The sequence below is a fragment of the Oncorhynchus tshawytscha genome, linkage group LG32, assembly GCF_018296145.1.
Source record: "Oncorhynchus tshawytscha isolate Ot180627B linkage group LG32, Otsh_v2.0, whole genome shotgun sequence".
NCBI classification, from domain to species: Eukaryota; Metazoa; Chordata; class Actinopteri; order Salmoniformes; family Salmonidae; genus Oncorhynchus; species Oncorhynchus tshawytscha.
The window spans coordinates 5,355,945-5,371,775 of record NC_056460.1 but is presented as its reverse complement, the minus strand read 5'-3'; the positions used below and the strand labels follow the sequence as shown (position 1 = coordinate 5,371,775).

The 15,831-nt window shown below is 43.1% G+C and overlaps 1 protein-coding gene across 1 annotated transcript in view; it reads right to left on the bottom strand.

Annotated features, from left to right (window-relative positions):
• The window catches only part of tp53bp2b (tumor protein p53 binding protein, 2b), a 47,133-nt gene extending 31,680 nt beyond the window's left edge, over positions 1-15,453 (bottom strand). Inside the window, exon 1 of the mRNA XM_024396700.2 lies at positions 14,875-15,453. Within this exon, the coding sequence (XP_024252468.1) occupies positions 14,875-14,883 (9 nt within the window). The 5' untranslated portion in view covers positions 14,884-15,453. The remainder of the gene's footprint in view (positions 1-14,874) is intronic.
• Positions 15,454-15,831: the final 378 nt, after the last annotated feature.

The following is a 15,831-nucleotide window of genomic DNA, read 5'->3' as shown; positions in this document are numbered from 1 at the left end:
AAAGTGGCTAGTGATATATTTTACATCAATTCCCATCAATTCCCATTATTAAAGTGGCTGGAGTTGAGTCAGTGTGTTGGCAGCAGCCACTCAATGGTAGTGGTGGCTGTTTAACAGTCTGATGGCCTTGAGATAGAAGCTGTTTTTCAGTCTCTTGGTCCCAGCTTTGATGCACCTGTACTGACCTCGCCTACTGGATGATAGCGGGGTGAACAGGCAGTGGCTCGGGTGGTTGTTGTCCTTGATGATCTTTATGGCCTTCCTGTGACATCGGGTGGTGTAGTTGTCCTGGAGGGCAGGTAGTTTGCCCCCGGTGATGCGTTGTGCAGACCTCACTACCCTCTGGTGAGCCTTACGGTTGTGGGTGGAGCAGTTGCCGTACCAGGCGGTGAGACAGCCCGACAGGATGCTCTCGATTGTGCATCTGTAGAAGTTTGAGTGCTTTTGGTGACAAGCCGAATTTCTTCAGCCTCCTGAGGTTGAAGAGGCGCTGCTGCGCCTTCTTCAAGATGCTGTCTGTGTGGGTGGACCAATTCAGTTTGTCTGTGATGTGTATGCCGAGGAACTTAAAACTTACTACCCTCTCCACTACGGTTCCATCGATGTGGATAGGGGGGTGTTCCCTCTGCTGTTTCCTGAAGTCCACAATCATCTCCTTAGTTTTGTTGACGTTGAGTGTGAGGTTATTTTCCTGACACCACACTCGAGGGCCCTCACCTCCTCCCTGTAGGCCGTCTTGTCGTTGTTGGTAATCAAGCCTACCACTGGTGTGTCGTCCGCAAACTTGATGATTGAGTTGGAGGAGTGCGTGGCCACGCAGTCGTGGGTGAACAGGGAGTACAGGAGAGGGCTCAGAACGCACCCTTGTGGGGCCCCAGTGTTGAGGATCAGCGGGGTGGAGATGTTGTTACCTAACCTCACCACCTGGGGGCGGCCTGTCAGGAAGTCCAGTACCCAGTTGCACAGGGCGGGGTCGAGACCAGGGTCTCGAGCTTGATGACGAGCTTGGAGGGCACTATGGTGTTGAATGCCGAGCTGTAGTCGATGAACAGCATTCTCACATAGGTATTCCTCTTGTCCAGATGGGTTAGGGCAGTGTGCAGTGTGGTTGAGATTGCATCGTCTGTGGACCTATTTGGGCGGTAAGCAAATTGGAGTGGGTCTACGGTGTCAGGTAGGGTGGAGGTGATATGGTCCTTGACTAGTCTCTCAAAGCACTTCATGATGACAGAAGTGAGTGCTATGGGGCGGTAGTCGTTTAGCTCAGTTACCTTAGCTTTCTTGGGAACAGGAACAATGGTGGCCCTCTTGAAGCATGTGGGAACAACAAACTGGGATAGGGATTGATTGAATATGTCCGTAAACACACCAGCCAGCTGGTCTGCGCATGCTCTGAGGGCGCGGCTGGGGATGCCTTTTGGGCCTGCAGCCTTGCGAGGGTTGACACGTTTAAATGTTTTCCTCACATCGGCTGCAGTGAAGGAGAGTCCGCATGTTTTGGTTGCGGGCCGTGTCAGTGGCACTGTATTGTCCTCAAAGCGGGCAAAAAAAGTTATTTAGTCTGCCTGGGAGCAAGGCATCCTGGTCCGTGACTGGGCTGGTTTTCTTTTTGTAATCCGTGATTGACTGTAGACCCTGCCACTTACCTTGGCTTACTGCATTCACATAACAGGCAGTCTCCTTGTGGAGTGCAATGAGAGAGACAGGTCGTTATTGTGTTGGACTAGTTAACTGTAAGGTTGCAAGATTGGATCCCCCGAGCTGACAAGGTGAAAATCCCTGAACAAGGCAGTTAACACACCGTTCCTAGGCCATCATTGAAAATAAGAATGCGTTCTTAACTGACTTGCCTAGTTAAATAAAGGTATACATTTTTTGGGACTATGTCCTTGTGCTATCCCCCACGGTTGACGTTCCATTGATCTCGTACTGTATGTACAAGTGGGGTCCGAAATTATTAACACCCTTGATAAAGATGAGCAATAATGACTGAATAAAATAAATCAAATACTGAGTTATATTGTATGCAACAAAATATTTTTTTTGTGAAACTATATAATTTTAAACACTTGATTAGAGAAAGAGATTTTGTTTAACAAGTAATATTAAAAAAATATTTAAAAAGGTAGGGGTTAAAATGATCGACACCACTAAAGATTCTTATAAATAAAGTAGTTGTCAAGATCGTTGAAAGCATACTCGGACCAACGTGCAGCGTGATCTGGGCGCCACATCTTTTTATTTAAAGTAAGTGAACCACACAACAAAACAATAAAGAATAAACGAGCCGTGACAACAATGGAGTGCTAAAATAAACAATATCCCACAAACACAGGTGGGAAAAACAACTACTTAAATATGATCCCCAATTAGAGACAACGATTAACAGCTGCCTCTAATTGGGGATCATACAAAACACAAACATAGAAAAACTAGATCTCCCCCTATTCATACCCTGACCTACTATACCATAGAGAAACAATGGCTCTCTATGGTCAGGGCGTGACAGTAGTCAGAAGTGTAGTATTTGGTCCCATATTCCTAGCAAGATATGACCACATCAAGCTTGTTGGACGTAATCTCAGCAGAAAAAGAAACTTCCCTTTTTCAGGACCTGGTCTTTCAAAGATAATTCATAAAAATCCAAATAACTTCACAGATCTTCATTGCAAAGGGTTTAAACACTGTTTCCCATGCTTGTTCAGTGAACCATAAACAATTAATGAACATGCACCTGTGGAACGGTTGTTAAGACACTAACAGCTTACAGATGGTAGGCAATTAAGGTCACAGTTATGGAAACTTAGGATACTAAAGAGGACTTTCTACCGACTCTGAAAAACACCAAAAGAAAGATGCCCAGGGTCCCTGCTCACCTGGGTGAACATGCATTAGGCATGCTGCAAGGAGGCATGAGGACTGCAGATGTGGCCAGGGCAATAAATTGCAATATCCGTACTGTGAGACGCCTAAGACAGCGCTACAGGGAGACAGGACGGACAGCTGATCGTCCTCGCAGTGGCAGACCACGTGTAACAACATCGTGCATAGGATCGTTACATCCGTACCTCACACTTGCAGGACAGGTACAGGATGTCAACAATTGCCTGAGTTACACCAGGAATGCACAATCCCTCCATCAGTGCTCAGACTGTCCGCAATAGGCTGAGAGAGGCTGGACTGTGGGCTTGTAGGCCTGTTGTAAAGCAGGTCCTCACCAGACGTCACCGGCAACAACGTCGCCGATGGGCACAAACCCACTGTCACTGGACCAGACTGGCAAAAAGTGATTTTCACTGACGAGTCACGGTTTTGTCTCACTAGGGTTGATGCTCGGATTCGCGTTTATCATCAAAGGAATGAGCGTGACACCGAGGCATGTACTACGGAGCGGGATCAATTTGGAGGTGGAGTGTCCGTCATGGTCTGGGGCGGTGTGTCACAGCATCATCGGACTGAGCTTGTTGTCATTGCAGGCAATTTCAACACTGAGTTAAAGGGAAGACATCCTCCTCCCTCATGTGGTACCCTTCCTGCAGGCTCGTCCTGGCATGACAATGCCACCAGCCATACTGCTCGTTCTGTGCGTGATTTCCTGCAAGACAGGAATGTCAGTGTTCTGCCATGGCCAGCGAAGAGCCCGGATCTCAATCTCATTGAACACGTCTGGGACCTGTTGGATCGGAGGGTGAGGGCTAGGGCCATTCCCCCCAGAAAGGTCCAGGAACTTGCAGGTGCCTTGGTTGAAGAGTGGGGTAACATCTCACAGAAAACCTGGCAAATGTGGTGCAGTCCATGAGGAGATGCACTGCAGTACTTAATGCAGCTGGTGGCCACACCAGAAAGATACTGACTGTTACTTTTGATTTAGCCCCCTTTGTTCAGGGACATATTATTCTATTTCTGCTAGTCACATGTCTGTGGAACTTGTTCAGTTTATGTCTCAGTTGTTGAATCTTATGTTCATACAAATATTTACACATGTTAAGTTTGCTGAAAATAAAACGCAGTTGACAGTGAGAGGATGTTTCTTTTTTGCGGAGTTTATTTGCAGTTAGTTTTGGGTTGTGTTTCAGATCCTTTTGTGGCCAATATAAATTCATTGTAGGGCCTACTGAGTGGCGCAGCGGTCTCAGGCACTGCATCGCAGTGCTTGATACGTCACTACAGACCTGGCTTCGACCCCTGGCTGTGTCAGTCTGGCAGTGACCAGGACTACCATAGGGCAGCGCACAATTGGCCCAATGTCGTCCAGGTTAGGGGAGGGTTTGGCCAGGGGTACTTGACCCATCACTCTAGCGACTCTTTGTGGCGTGCCGGCCGCCTGCAGGCTGACTTGGGTCGTCAGTTGAGCAGTGTTTCCTCCGACACGTTGGTGCAGCTGGTTTCAGGGTTAAGCGGGTGGGTGTTAAGGAGCGCCGTTTGGCGGGTCATGTTGTTTCGGGGGACGCATGACTCGACCTTTGCCTCTCCTGAGCCCTTTGGTGAGTTGCAGTGATGAGACAAGATCGTAATTGGGAGAACAAAAGGGGGTAAAAAAAATTTGTAATTTATGTATTGTGTCATTTTGGAGTCACTTTTATTGTAAATTAAGAATAGAATATGTTTCTAAACACTTCTACATTAGTGTGGATGCTACCATGGTTACGAACAATCCTGAATGAATCGTGAATAATAATGACTGAGAAAGTTAGAGGACCAAAGATCATGCTGCCAACACATTGTAACCTCCCTGGTAATTACCTCCCCTGGTAATGGTGAGAGGTTCGCATGTCTTGAGGGTATGATCTTTGACCCTTTAAATTTTCTCACTCATTGTTCAGGATTATCCATAATCATGGTAGAATCCACATTAATGCAGAAGTGTTTAGAAATATATTCTATTCTTATTTATAATAAAAGTGACAATACATTATCATTCATTTATATTGGGTACAAACTAATCTGAAACAACTAAAACGAACTGCAAATGCATCCAACATGTTTGTAGTCATGAGCTTGATGTAGTCAATGCGTGATAGGAATATGGGACCAAATACTAAACGTTTTACTATTTTATTCATAAGAATCTTTAGGGTGTCAATAATTTTCACCCCTACCTTTGAGAAAAAGATAATATATCGCTTTCTCTAACGAATTGTATTTGTATATAATTTCCCAAATTTCCCATTTTTTTTTGCATACAATATAGCTCTGTATTTGAATTCTTTATTTTTTACTGTCATTATTGCTCATCTTTATCAAGGGTGTCAATAATTTTGGACCCCACCGTATATTTTGGAGAAGTAGAATAGAATACTTCACTGCTTTTGAGAGAATGTGTCCTATAGGCTACATTGTATTCCAGGTAGCCACAGATCATTCCGGTTTTCAGAATAAGACTTGCAGAGGCAGTAGTTGTATAAACAAAGCCATGATATAATTGAAAACAATAAATTCTTATTCTATGGATAGGTTCTATATAAACACTTATGGCAGGTGACTTGATTGAATACAATTCCCCTGATTCACACAGCTGGGGAAAGGCAGAGCACTTTGATTTTGCATGTGGGTGCAGCCCTAATAACACAACACTGCCCTTCTAATCAGACAGCTCCAGGGTGAAGTTTCCCCTAAGTACACATCTAGGATCAGCTTCCCCTCCCCCAATCAAAAATAAATTGCAAAACTAACCCATGATGAGCGTCTGGGGCAACTTAACCCTCCTCCGATCAGACATTGGCCTGCGATGTCTAGTCTGTGGTAAAAAAAATAAAAAATAATGTTTCACAGTGTGGGGCATCTAATGAGATCGGTTAGGCTAAGCTTCTCATTAATGGAGCATCAGTGTGACTGAGAACAAACCTCATTAGCAATAGGGATTCTTATTTGGTGGAGGATAAGGCAATGAGCTAAGTGCTATGATATCTTCGGAAATGTTTGCTGTAATTGCAAATTGTTCCTCTGTTATTAGGTGAGATGGGCATTTGACCACGATGACTCGGACTAGAGACTCTATACGACCTTCCCTTAACAAATGTCAACTAAAAAGTTCTGTATTTCATCATGTAACCATGACTAAATCACTGTTGATAGGGATAGACTAAATTAATAATGGATTGTAGTCTTCATCCAAAATCTTACTGACAAAGCCCTTCTTGTGCCTGCAAATTCACCAACCACAAAAAAAAAAACTTAAAAAAATATTGCATGAGAAGCCTTGAGGAAATCAAAATAACCTTTTTTGTGACAATCATTGTTGGTGAATTATTGTGCTGTGGTGATAAAAATGCTAGAGCGCCCAAAAGTAGACATAGAAGGAGAATAAATTGAAATGATACACACAAGTTGTTATAGGACTGACCATTACATTTGGTTAATAAACAGGTTGAGTGAATGAATTGTCGATATACCATGACGGACTCAAATTGAAAGCCAATTAATTGGAATAGAGTGAATATTGATTAAGTTTGCTGTGACGGCAGTTACAAGCTACAGGAGTAATCCAATCCACTGCAGTCATTCATTATTCATGCCAATAACAGCATCCAACAAATGAGCATCTGTCGATACATGCATCATCAAGGCAAAGCCATCCTACAGAGTCCAACTTCAAAGAACTTGTGTTTCCTCTTGAAACGGGGACCTTTTCAGTTGAAGCGGTATCAGGGGCAGGGCCTCGCCGAAAGGGGGCGAGGCCCTGCCCCGCCCCCCTTTCGGAAAAGCTGACCACGACTCCATTTTGTTGATCCCTGCCTACAGACAGAAACTAAAACAAGAAGCTCCCACGCTGAGGTCTGTCCAACGCTGGTCCGACCAAGCTGACTCCACACTCCAAGACTGCTTCCATCACGTGGACTGGGAGATGTTTCGTATTGCGTCAGACAACAACATTGACGAATACGCTGATACGGTGTGCGAGTTCATTAGAACGTGCGTTGAAGATGTCGTTCCCATAGCAACGATTAAAACATTCCCTAACCAGAAACCGTGGATTGATGGCAGCATTCGTGTGAAACTGAAGGCACGAACCACTGCTTTTAATCAGGGCAAGGTGTCTGGTAACATGACTGAATACAAACAGTGCAGCTATTCCCTCCGCAAGGCTATCAAACAAGCTAAGCGCCAGTACAGAGACAAAGTAGAATCTCAATTCAACGGCTCAGACACAAGAGGCATGTGGCAGGGTCTACAGTCAATCACGGACTACAGGAAGAAACCCAGCCCAGTCACGGACCAGGATGTCTTGCTCCCAGGCAGACTAAATAACTTTTTGCCCGCTTTGAGGACAATACAGTGCCACTGACACGGCCTGCAACGGAAACATGCGGTCTCTCCTTCACTGCAGCCGAAGTGAGTAAGACATTTAAACGTGTTAACCCTCGCAAGGCTGCAGGCCCAGACGGCATCCCCAGCCGCGCCCTCAGAGCATGCGCAGACCAGCTGGCCGGTGTGTTTACGGACATATTCAATCAATCCCTATACCAGTCTGCTGTTCCCACATGCTTCAAGAGGGCCACCATTGTTCCTGTTCCCAAGAAAGCTAAGGTAACTGAGCTAAACGACTACCGCCCCGTAGCACTCACATCCGTCATCATGAAGTGCTTTGAGAGACTAGTCAAGGACCATATCACCTCCACCCTACCTGACACCGTAGACCCACTCCAATTTGCTTACCGCCCAAATAGGTCCACAGACGATGCAATCTCAACCACACTGCACACTGCCCTAACCCATCTGGACAAGAGGAATACCTATGTGAGAATGCTGTTCATCGACTACAGCTCGGCATTCAACACCATAGTACCCTCCAAGCTCGTCATCAAGCTCGAGACCCTGGGTCTCGACCCCGCCCTGTGCAACTGGGTACTGGACTTCCTGACGGGCCGCCCCCAGGTGGTGAGGGTAGGCAACAACATCTCCTCCCCGCTGATCCTCAACACTGGGGCCCCACAAGGGTGCGTTCTGAGCCCTCTCCTGTACTCCCTGTTCACCCACGACTGCGTGGCCATGCACGCCTCCAACTCAATCATCAAGTTTGCGGACGACACAACAGTGGTAGGCTTGATTACCAACAACGACGAGACGGCCTACAGGGAGGAGGTGAGGGCCCTCGGAGTGTGGTGTCAGGAAAATAACCTCACACTCAACGTCAACAAAACTAAGGAGATGATTGTGGACTTCAGGAAACAGCAGAGGGAACACCCCCATCCACATCGATGGAACAGTAGTGGAGAGGGTAGCAAGTTTTAAGTTCCTCGGCATACACATCACAGACAAACTGAATTGGTCCACTCACACAGACAGCATCGTGAGGAAGGCGCAGCAGCGCCTCTTCAACCTCAGGAGGCTGAATAAATTTGGCTTGCCACCAAAAGCACTCACAAACTTCTACAGATGCACAATCGAGAGCATCCTGGCGGGCTGTATCACCGCCTGGTATGGCAACTGCACCGCCCTCAACCGTAAGGCTCTCCAGAGGGTAGTGAGGTCTGCACAACGCATCACCGGGGGCAAACTACCTGCCCTCCAGGACACCTACACCACCCGATGCTACAGGAAGGCCATAAAGATCATCAAGGACATCAACCACCCGAGCCACTGCCTGTTCACCCCGCTGTCATCCAGAAGGCGAGGTCAGTACAGGTGCATCAAAGCTGGGACCGAGAGACTGAAAAACAGCTTCTATCTCAAGGCCATCAGACTGTTAAACAGCCACCACTAACATTGAGTGGCTACTGCCAACACACTGTCAATGACACTGACTCTACTCCAGCCACTTTAATCATGGGAATTGATGGGAAATGATGTAAATATATCACTAGCCACTTTAAACAATGCTACCTTATATAATGTTACTTACCCTACATTATTCATCTCATATGCATACGTTGATACTGTACTCTATATCATCGACTGCATCCTTATGTAATACATGTATCACTAGCCACTTTAACTATGCCACTTGGTTTACATACTTATCTCAAATGTATATACTGTACTCGATATCATCTACTGTATCTTGCCTATGCTGCTCTGTACCATCACTCATTCATATATCCTTATGTACATATTCTTTATCCCCTTACACTGTGTATAAGACAGTAGTTTTTTTGGAATTGTTAGTTAGATTACTTGTTCGTTATTACTGCATTGTCGGAACTAGAAGCACAAGCATTTCGCTACACTCGCATTAACATCTGCTAACCATGTGTATGTGACAAATAAAATTTGATTTGATTTGATTTGATTTAATTTTCTCCATTACGTGTTTAAAAAAATATATTAGCACTAACTCTTGACTTGTGGTTGTGTGGCTCTTTAATAAATGTTGGCAGATTGGGATAGGTTTGCAAGCCGTTACCGCTGGTCAGCTCCCAATGTTTTTAAGCTGTGGTCTGGACCCAGGCCATATGGCCAGGCTCACGTGACTTTACTATTGAAAAATTGTAGCAGTAGCAACCCTCCCCCGTTCCCAACCCCCACTGTGCTGAGCGTTACTCTGCGAGCAGAAAAACAGTACTGGGTGAAAACGAACACAACCCAGTCACTGAAAAGTTGACATTTTCATATGGCATTCGGGACAATGGGAAATGTCATTAAAAATCTCCACCACAGCCACGGAGCAGTACTTTTGACTAATCGCCTAATGGATTTATAAATAGAGTAAATGTAGCAGCAGGAAGATTGTGTATGTCTGTCTGTGTGCTTGCTTACTGGTCACTTACTGTTACTGGTAACAGTTGTAAAGGCCCTCCGTAACCTCAGACGTGGGATGAGTTTAACAACGGTAATCAATGACATTTGGAACCAGATAACAGAGTTAGGTGGAGCCTATCAACTAATCTATTATTTACTATCTGTATCACCCCTGACCCTGCTAAATAATTGTGTTGTTTCCACAAAATGTGTCCCCCAAATAACTGGTGTCACTTTTTGGTGCCAACTTTGGCTAATACACACAAGTTAGATAGGTATAGATAGGATGTCCTTGCAAGTTGAGTAAAAATCCATTCTCAGTTCACATAACCAAGTGATGGAACAGTCTGAAATAGATTTAGCACCTCGTTTATGAATTCTACCAGGGCTAACAATAATCTCCCAGGATCGACATACAGTGCCTTGCGAAAGTATTCGGCCCCCTTGAACTTTGCGACCTTTTGCCACATTTCAGGCTTCAAACATAAAGATATAAAACTGTATTTTTTGTGAAGAATCAACAACAAGTGGGACACAATCATGAAGTGGAACGACATTTATTGGATATCTCAAACTTTTTTAACAAATCAAAAACTGAAAAATTGGGCATGCAAAATTATTCAGCCCCTTTACTTTCAGTGCAGCAAACTCTCTCCAGAAGTTCAGTGAGGATCTCTGAATGATCCAATGTTGACCTAAATGACTAATGATGATAAATACAATCCACCTGTGTGTAATCAAGTCTCCGTATAAATGCACCTGCACTATGATAGTCTCAGAGGACCGTTAAAAGCGCAGAGAGCATCATGAAGAACAAGGAACACACCAGGCAGGTCCGAGATACTGTTGTGAAGAAGTTTAAAGCCGGATTTGGATACAAAAAGATTTCCCAAGCTTTAAACATCCCAAGGAGCACTGTGCAAGCGATAATATTGAAATGGAAGGAGTATCAGACCACTGCAAATCTACCAAGACCTGGCCGTCCCTCTAAACTTTCAGCTCATACAAGGAGAAGACTGATCAGAGATGCAGCCAAGAGGCCCATGATCACTCTGGATGAACTGCAGAGATCTACAGCTGAGGTGGGAGACTCTGTCCATAGGACAACAATCAGTCGTATATTGCGCAAATCTGGCCTTTATGGAAGAGTGGCAAGAAGAAAGCCATTTCTTAAAGATATCCATAAAAAGTGTTGTTTAAAGTTTGCCACAAGCCACCTGGGAGACACACCAAACATGTGGAAGAAGGTGCTCTGGTCAGATGAAACCAAAATTGAACTTTTTGGCAACAATGCAAAACGTTATGTTTGGCGTAAAAGCAACACAGCTCATCACCCTGAACACACCATCCCCACTGTCAAACATGGTGGTGGCAGCATCATGGTTTGGGCCTGCTTTTCTTCAGCAGGGACAGGGAAGATGGTTAAAATTGATGGGAAGATGGATGGAGCCAAATACAGGACCATTCTGGAAGAAAACCTGATGGAGTCTGCAAAAGACCTGAGACTGGGACGGAGATTTGTCTTCCAACAAGACAATGATCCAAAACATAAAGCAAAATCTACAATGGAATGGTTCAAAAATAAACATATCCAGGTGTTAGAATGGCCAAGTCAAAGTCCAGACCTGAATCCAATCGAGAATCTGTGGAAAGAACTGAAAACTGCTGTTCACAAATGCTCTCCATCCAACCTCACTGAGCTCGAGCTGTTTTGCGAGGAGGAATGGGAAAAAATGTCAGTCTCTCGATGTGCAAAACTGATAGAGACATACCCCAAGCGACTTACAGCTGTAATCGCAGCAAAAGGTGGCGCTACAAAGTATTAACTTAAGGGGGCTGAATAATTTTGCACGCCCAATTTCAGTTTTTGATTTGTTAAAAAAGTTTGAAATATCCAATAAATGTCGTTCCACTTCATGATTGTGTCCCACTTGTTGATTCTTCACAAAAAAATACAGTTTTACATCTATGTTTGAAGCCTGAAATGTGGCAAAAGGTCGCAAAGTTCAAGGGGGCCGAATACTTTCGCAAGGCACTGTATATAAAGAAATACAAGATGTTGGGCCAACACCATAGGGCTCCCAAGAGGAACAGGGCAGGCATGCGGAGTTATATTTCTCTCACCATCATTACAGTTTAACAATGCAGGATCATTGTTCTTCAAATAATAGTTATAATTCTTGTTTTAGGTCTACTTTTCAACCCATGTTTAACTAGCAAAATGACACAACTGATAAGGCAACTATCTTATTCACTGGGTTCAACTGTTGTTGTCAAGATGTCATCCACTCATTAGTCAAGATTTTTTTTAAAGAACTGTGTCTGGTTTAAACAAGAAAAGGAAAATGTTTAGATGTTGTTGAGGATGACATGTTGGCTCCAATTCACACATCACTAAGGTATATTGTTACACAGTAACCATGTACTCTACCATGTCCAAGGTCTATAAGGACAGTAATCTGACAGATTAAGATTCTGGAGGTTGTTCCCGATTTTGCCATTGCAAACGTAATCACCAAAGCCTAATTGTGTGTGTGTGTGTGTGTGTGTGTGTATATATATATGTATATATATACATATTTGATCTAACCTTTATTTAACTAGGTCAGTCAAATTATTATTTACAATGAATGCCTACACCGGCCAAACCCGGACGATTGTGTGCTCCCCTTTGGGACTCCCAATCACGGCCGATGATGAATTATGACTTTCCATAAGTGAAATAGGCTATTCCCACTAGTCACAAACAGAATAGCGTACACTTGGTTTGTGTTAGACAACCACAAACCTTTAAATTGGGATTTTACTTGTGTGTGGTCCATTGAAGCTTTTCTTGCAAAATATGGTGTAGTAGCCTAATTGGCAGTTAAACACATTTGCATGCAGCATGATTTTAAACCATTCTTTAAATTTCTGAAATGTCATTAGTCATGAGATATGATTTAAGGAAAGTGAAACCTGCTAGCTAGACATTCAGAGAAACATGGAATTTCTGAACCACATTAGCATGAGCAACAATAGCGGAATCGGCAGGTCACCTTAAAAATAAAAGTCTGCCATTCAAACTAATGCAAACAGATGAAACTAGTGAAGATAAAGTCCCGCAATAAAAACTACTGCACTAATATTTGTGCAAACTCTTTAGAATTGTAATCTGTGGGTGTCACGGAGTAGGCTGAATCCCCATTTTATGGACCCATGATCCATAGGTAAGGCTGTACATGCTCAATACACATACAGTAGGTTGACTGGTGAGTTTAAAAGGAAAAAAATCCACCCAAAACCACTCATTTCTTGAATTTACAGTGTTAAAAAAACATATGTGAGAAGAATATTTTTTGTGAACAAATGGTTTCCTTTTGGCATTATAACAAAGGTTGGTAGCAATAATGAAAATCGTTGTTGCATCTCAAGTCAATTACACAATCCACAATGCAATGCTCTCCATGGGCTGGCTGGCTGACTAACTAACTAACAATAGCTACACTCAATATCAGCATGTAACGTATGAAATATCAGCATGTAACATAGATAGTAAGTGCATTTTGTTTAGGCAATTTTACAGCAATCTCAACCTGCAGATCGATGTGCCTCACAGAGCGGAGCCTGACATTCGCAACGGCAGATATACTTTGTGATGGGAAACGTTGCCCATGCTACCTCAATGGGCCCGTGGGGTGAATTCTGGGCGATTCTGGGACAAGGAGTGCTCTCAGTCAAGGAGTGAATGAGTCTATTGGGCGGTAGCTCAAAAACCCAACATTAGCACGAACTTCGTCAACAAGAAGTACAACATTACAAATATTTTATGAGATGTTAGATAATCTGTATATCTATCTGTAGTATCGTATAGTTTTGGATTCGTAACTTTACGTACTATCTGGATTGCGTGATGATTAGCTTAGCAACCGCGTTAAGCATCATGACAACGTGAACGCGATTGGTCGACAGTCTGCTCTGCGTGGGGCGTTATACGTTCCTTCAGTCATTGGAATCCATATCTTGGTCAACTGCACCATGCAATACACCCTGGACTTTAGAGGCAGACAACAGGAAAAATTAGCTAGACCCTCCATTAAATTACACATTTCTCGAGGTACGAATATCACAAAAAGATGATCAATGACCCAGTCGAGAGGAGACATACTCTCGAGTTATGACATCGGCCAGTATTGAAATCTAACATGTATGATAGACATTTGATCTAAAACTCTTATTCCTATTAACTTCCAGTGTAGTGAGAGCGATTATCACTGTGCTAAATGATACCAGAAGGATTTCTGCCTGCTTGATTGCCAATAACTCAGATGCACATGAAAACATGAAATAACACAGGGAATTAACAGCACATCATCCAGAGATGCACAAAAACAATATAAAATTCAAAAAGGGGGTAACCTTTCCTTTAATATGTTGCTAATTTCACAGTGGTTTCAGAGTCCCGCAATAAACTACGACAGCTAATATTTGTGAAAACTTTACAGTTATGTTCTGTGGGTGTCACTGACTAGGCTGATACCCCAATTTTAATGAACCCAAGATCCATAGGTAAGGCTGTACATTGCAATATATGTATGCCTCCATTGCAATTCTGAAGTCTATACATCAACAGTGCAATTTCAACTGATTTTTTACTTTGTGTCAGATTAATTAGTTATTGTCTTTTGTTGAATGAAAACAACACTCCAACCTTGTTTAGCAGTATCTAGTACAATTGTGTCATGATTCCACAATGTTTATCTGTTTGAATCAGTTTCAATTGGGGACTTTTATTTTGAATGCAAACCGCCAATTCCACTATTGTTAGTCACGCTAATGTTGTATACAACACTCGGGCCAGTAACCGAAACGTCGCTGGTTTAAATCCCGATTTGACTAGGTCAAAAATCTGTCAACGATACCAGTACTTAACCGTAATTGCTCCTAAAAATCTGCTAAATGACAAAAATAGTATTTACAGAACCTGCTATTCGTTACGTTGACTGTCAGTGTGCTAAAAACATGTTCAGATTTTGTGTGGTAATCCTTCCTTTGTCTCAATATAACAGAAATAGGGATGGTTGGTATGGCTGAGGGACGAGATACAACATAGCCCAAGGAGTAAGATCATATGCTAAACAATTCTGACTTGTCTAATCGAAATCTCAATCATAACACGAACATAAAAGGAACATGTAGTCTGTTACAATAACTCACCGGCATCATATTGGCAACGTATCACATGCAACGTTGGCTACTGCTATCTTCGATTCGAGGATATTAAATCCCTCACGTATTCGATAATCCACCAGAGCAGTGACATCAGATCTAGTTTATTCCTTTTTCCTGTCGCCCGTCTATTATACGCACGACCGCCTCTCTAATTTTACATTCTCCCGTTCCACAATTATTGATGTTGTCTTTATTGGAGACCTGTTGCAATGGAACTGTAACAAGGCCCTTCTCAATGACAACGATCTATCCCTTGAAATGATTTCTCAGGATTAGTCCGGTGGCCCCCTGATCGACATGGTTATTTGGCCCAACAATGTGCAAATGTGCAACCATGAATAATATAACGGCAGAAATAGCCAACTGTACGTCCATTGTTAAATCCAATTTTCAATCCATCTTTATCTCTATCTATTAAAGACTTACATTTTTAGACAATGTGTATCTAGAAGTGTACTTGCCCACTAGGAAAGGTATCGGTTGAATTAACAAACGTCGGCAACCCAACCCTAAAGCGAGTGAGGCGTTCTGCGAATATAATAATGCTGCGTTCCTAACCAAGTGGGAAGGTGGTAATCATCAGTTGTGAAGCGGTAAATAAGGAGTTGTGTACATTCACATGCGTTCAATTCGTTGTGAAACGCTGATTGGCTAATGGCAAACAAGCTGCGTCAACCATCCATTAAAAGTAGAGCTATCATGCTCGTAAACAAATTAGACTTCAAAAACCATATTAATAATGTTTTACTGTTGCATTTAACTGCTGAAAATGCTGTTATAGCAGCCGACTTTTATAGACTAGCCGTAACATAGTAAAGTACACTCAAATTACTATGATATGTTACGTTTGGTATATGGTTATGTAAGACTTTTGGGCGACCAAACCAAATTCAAATCAAATCTTATTTGTTGTTATTTTATTGTTATTGTATCGTTGCTTTT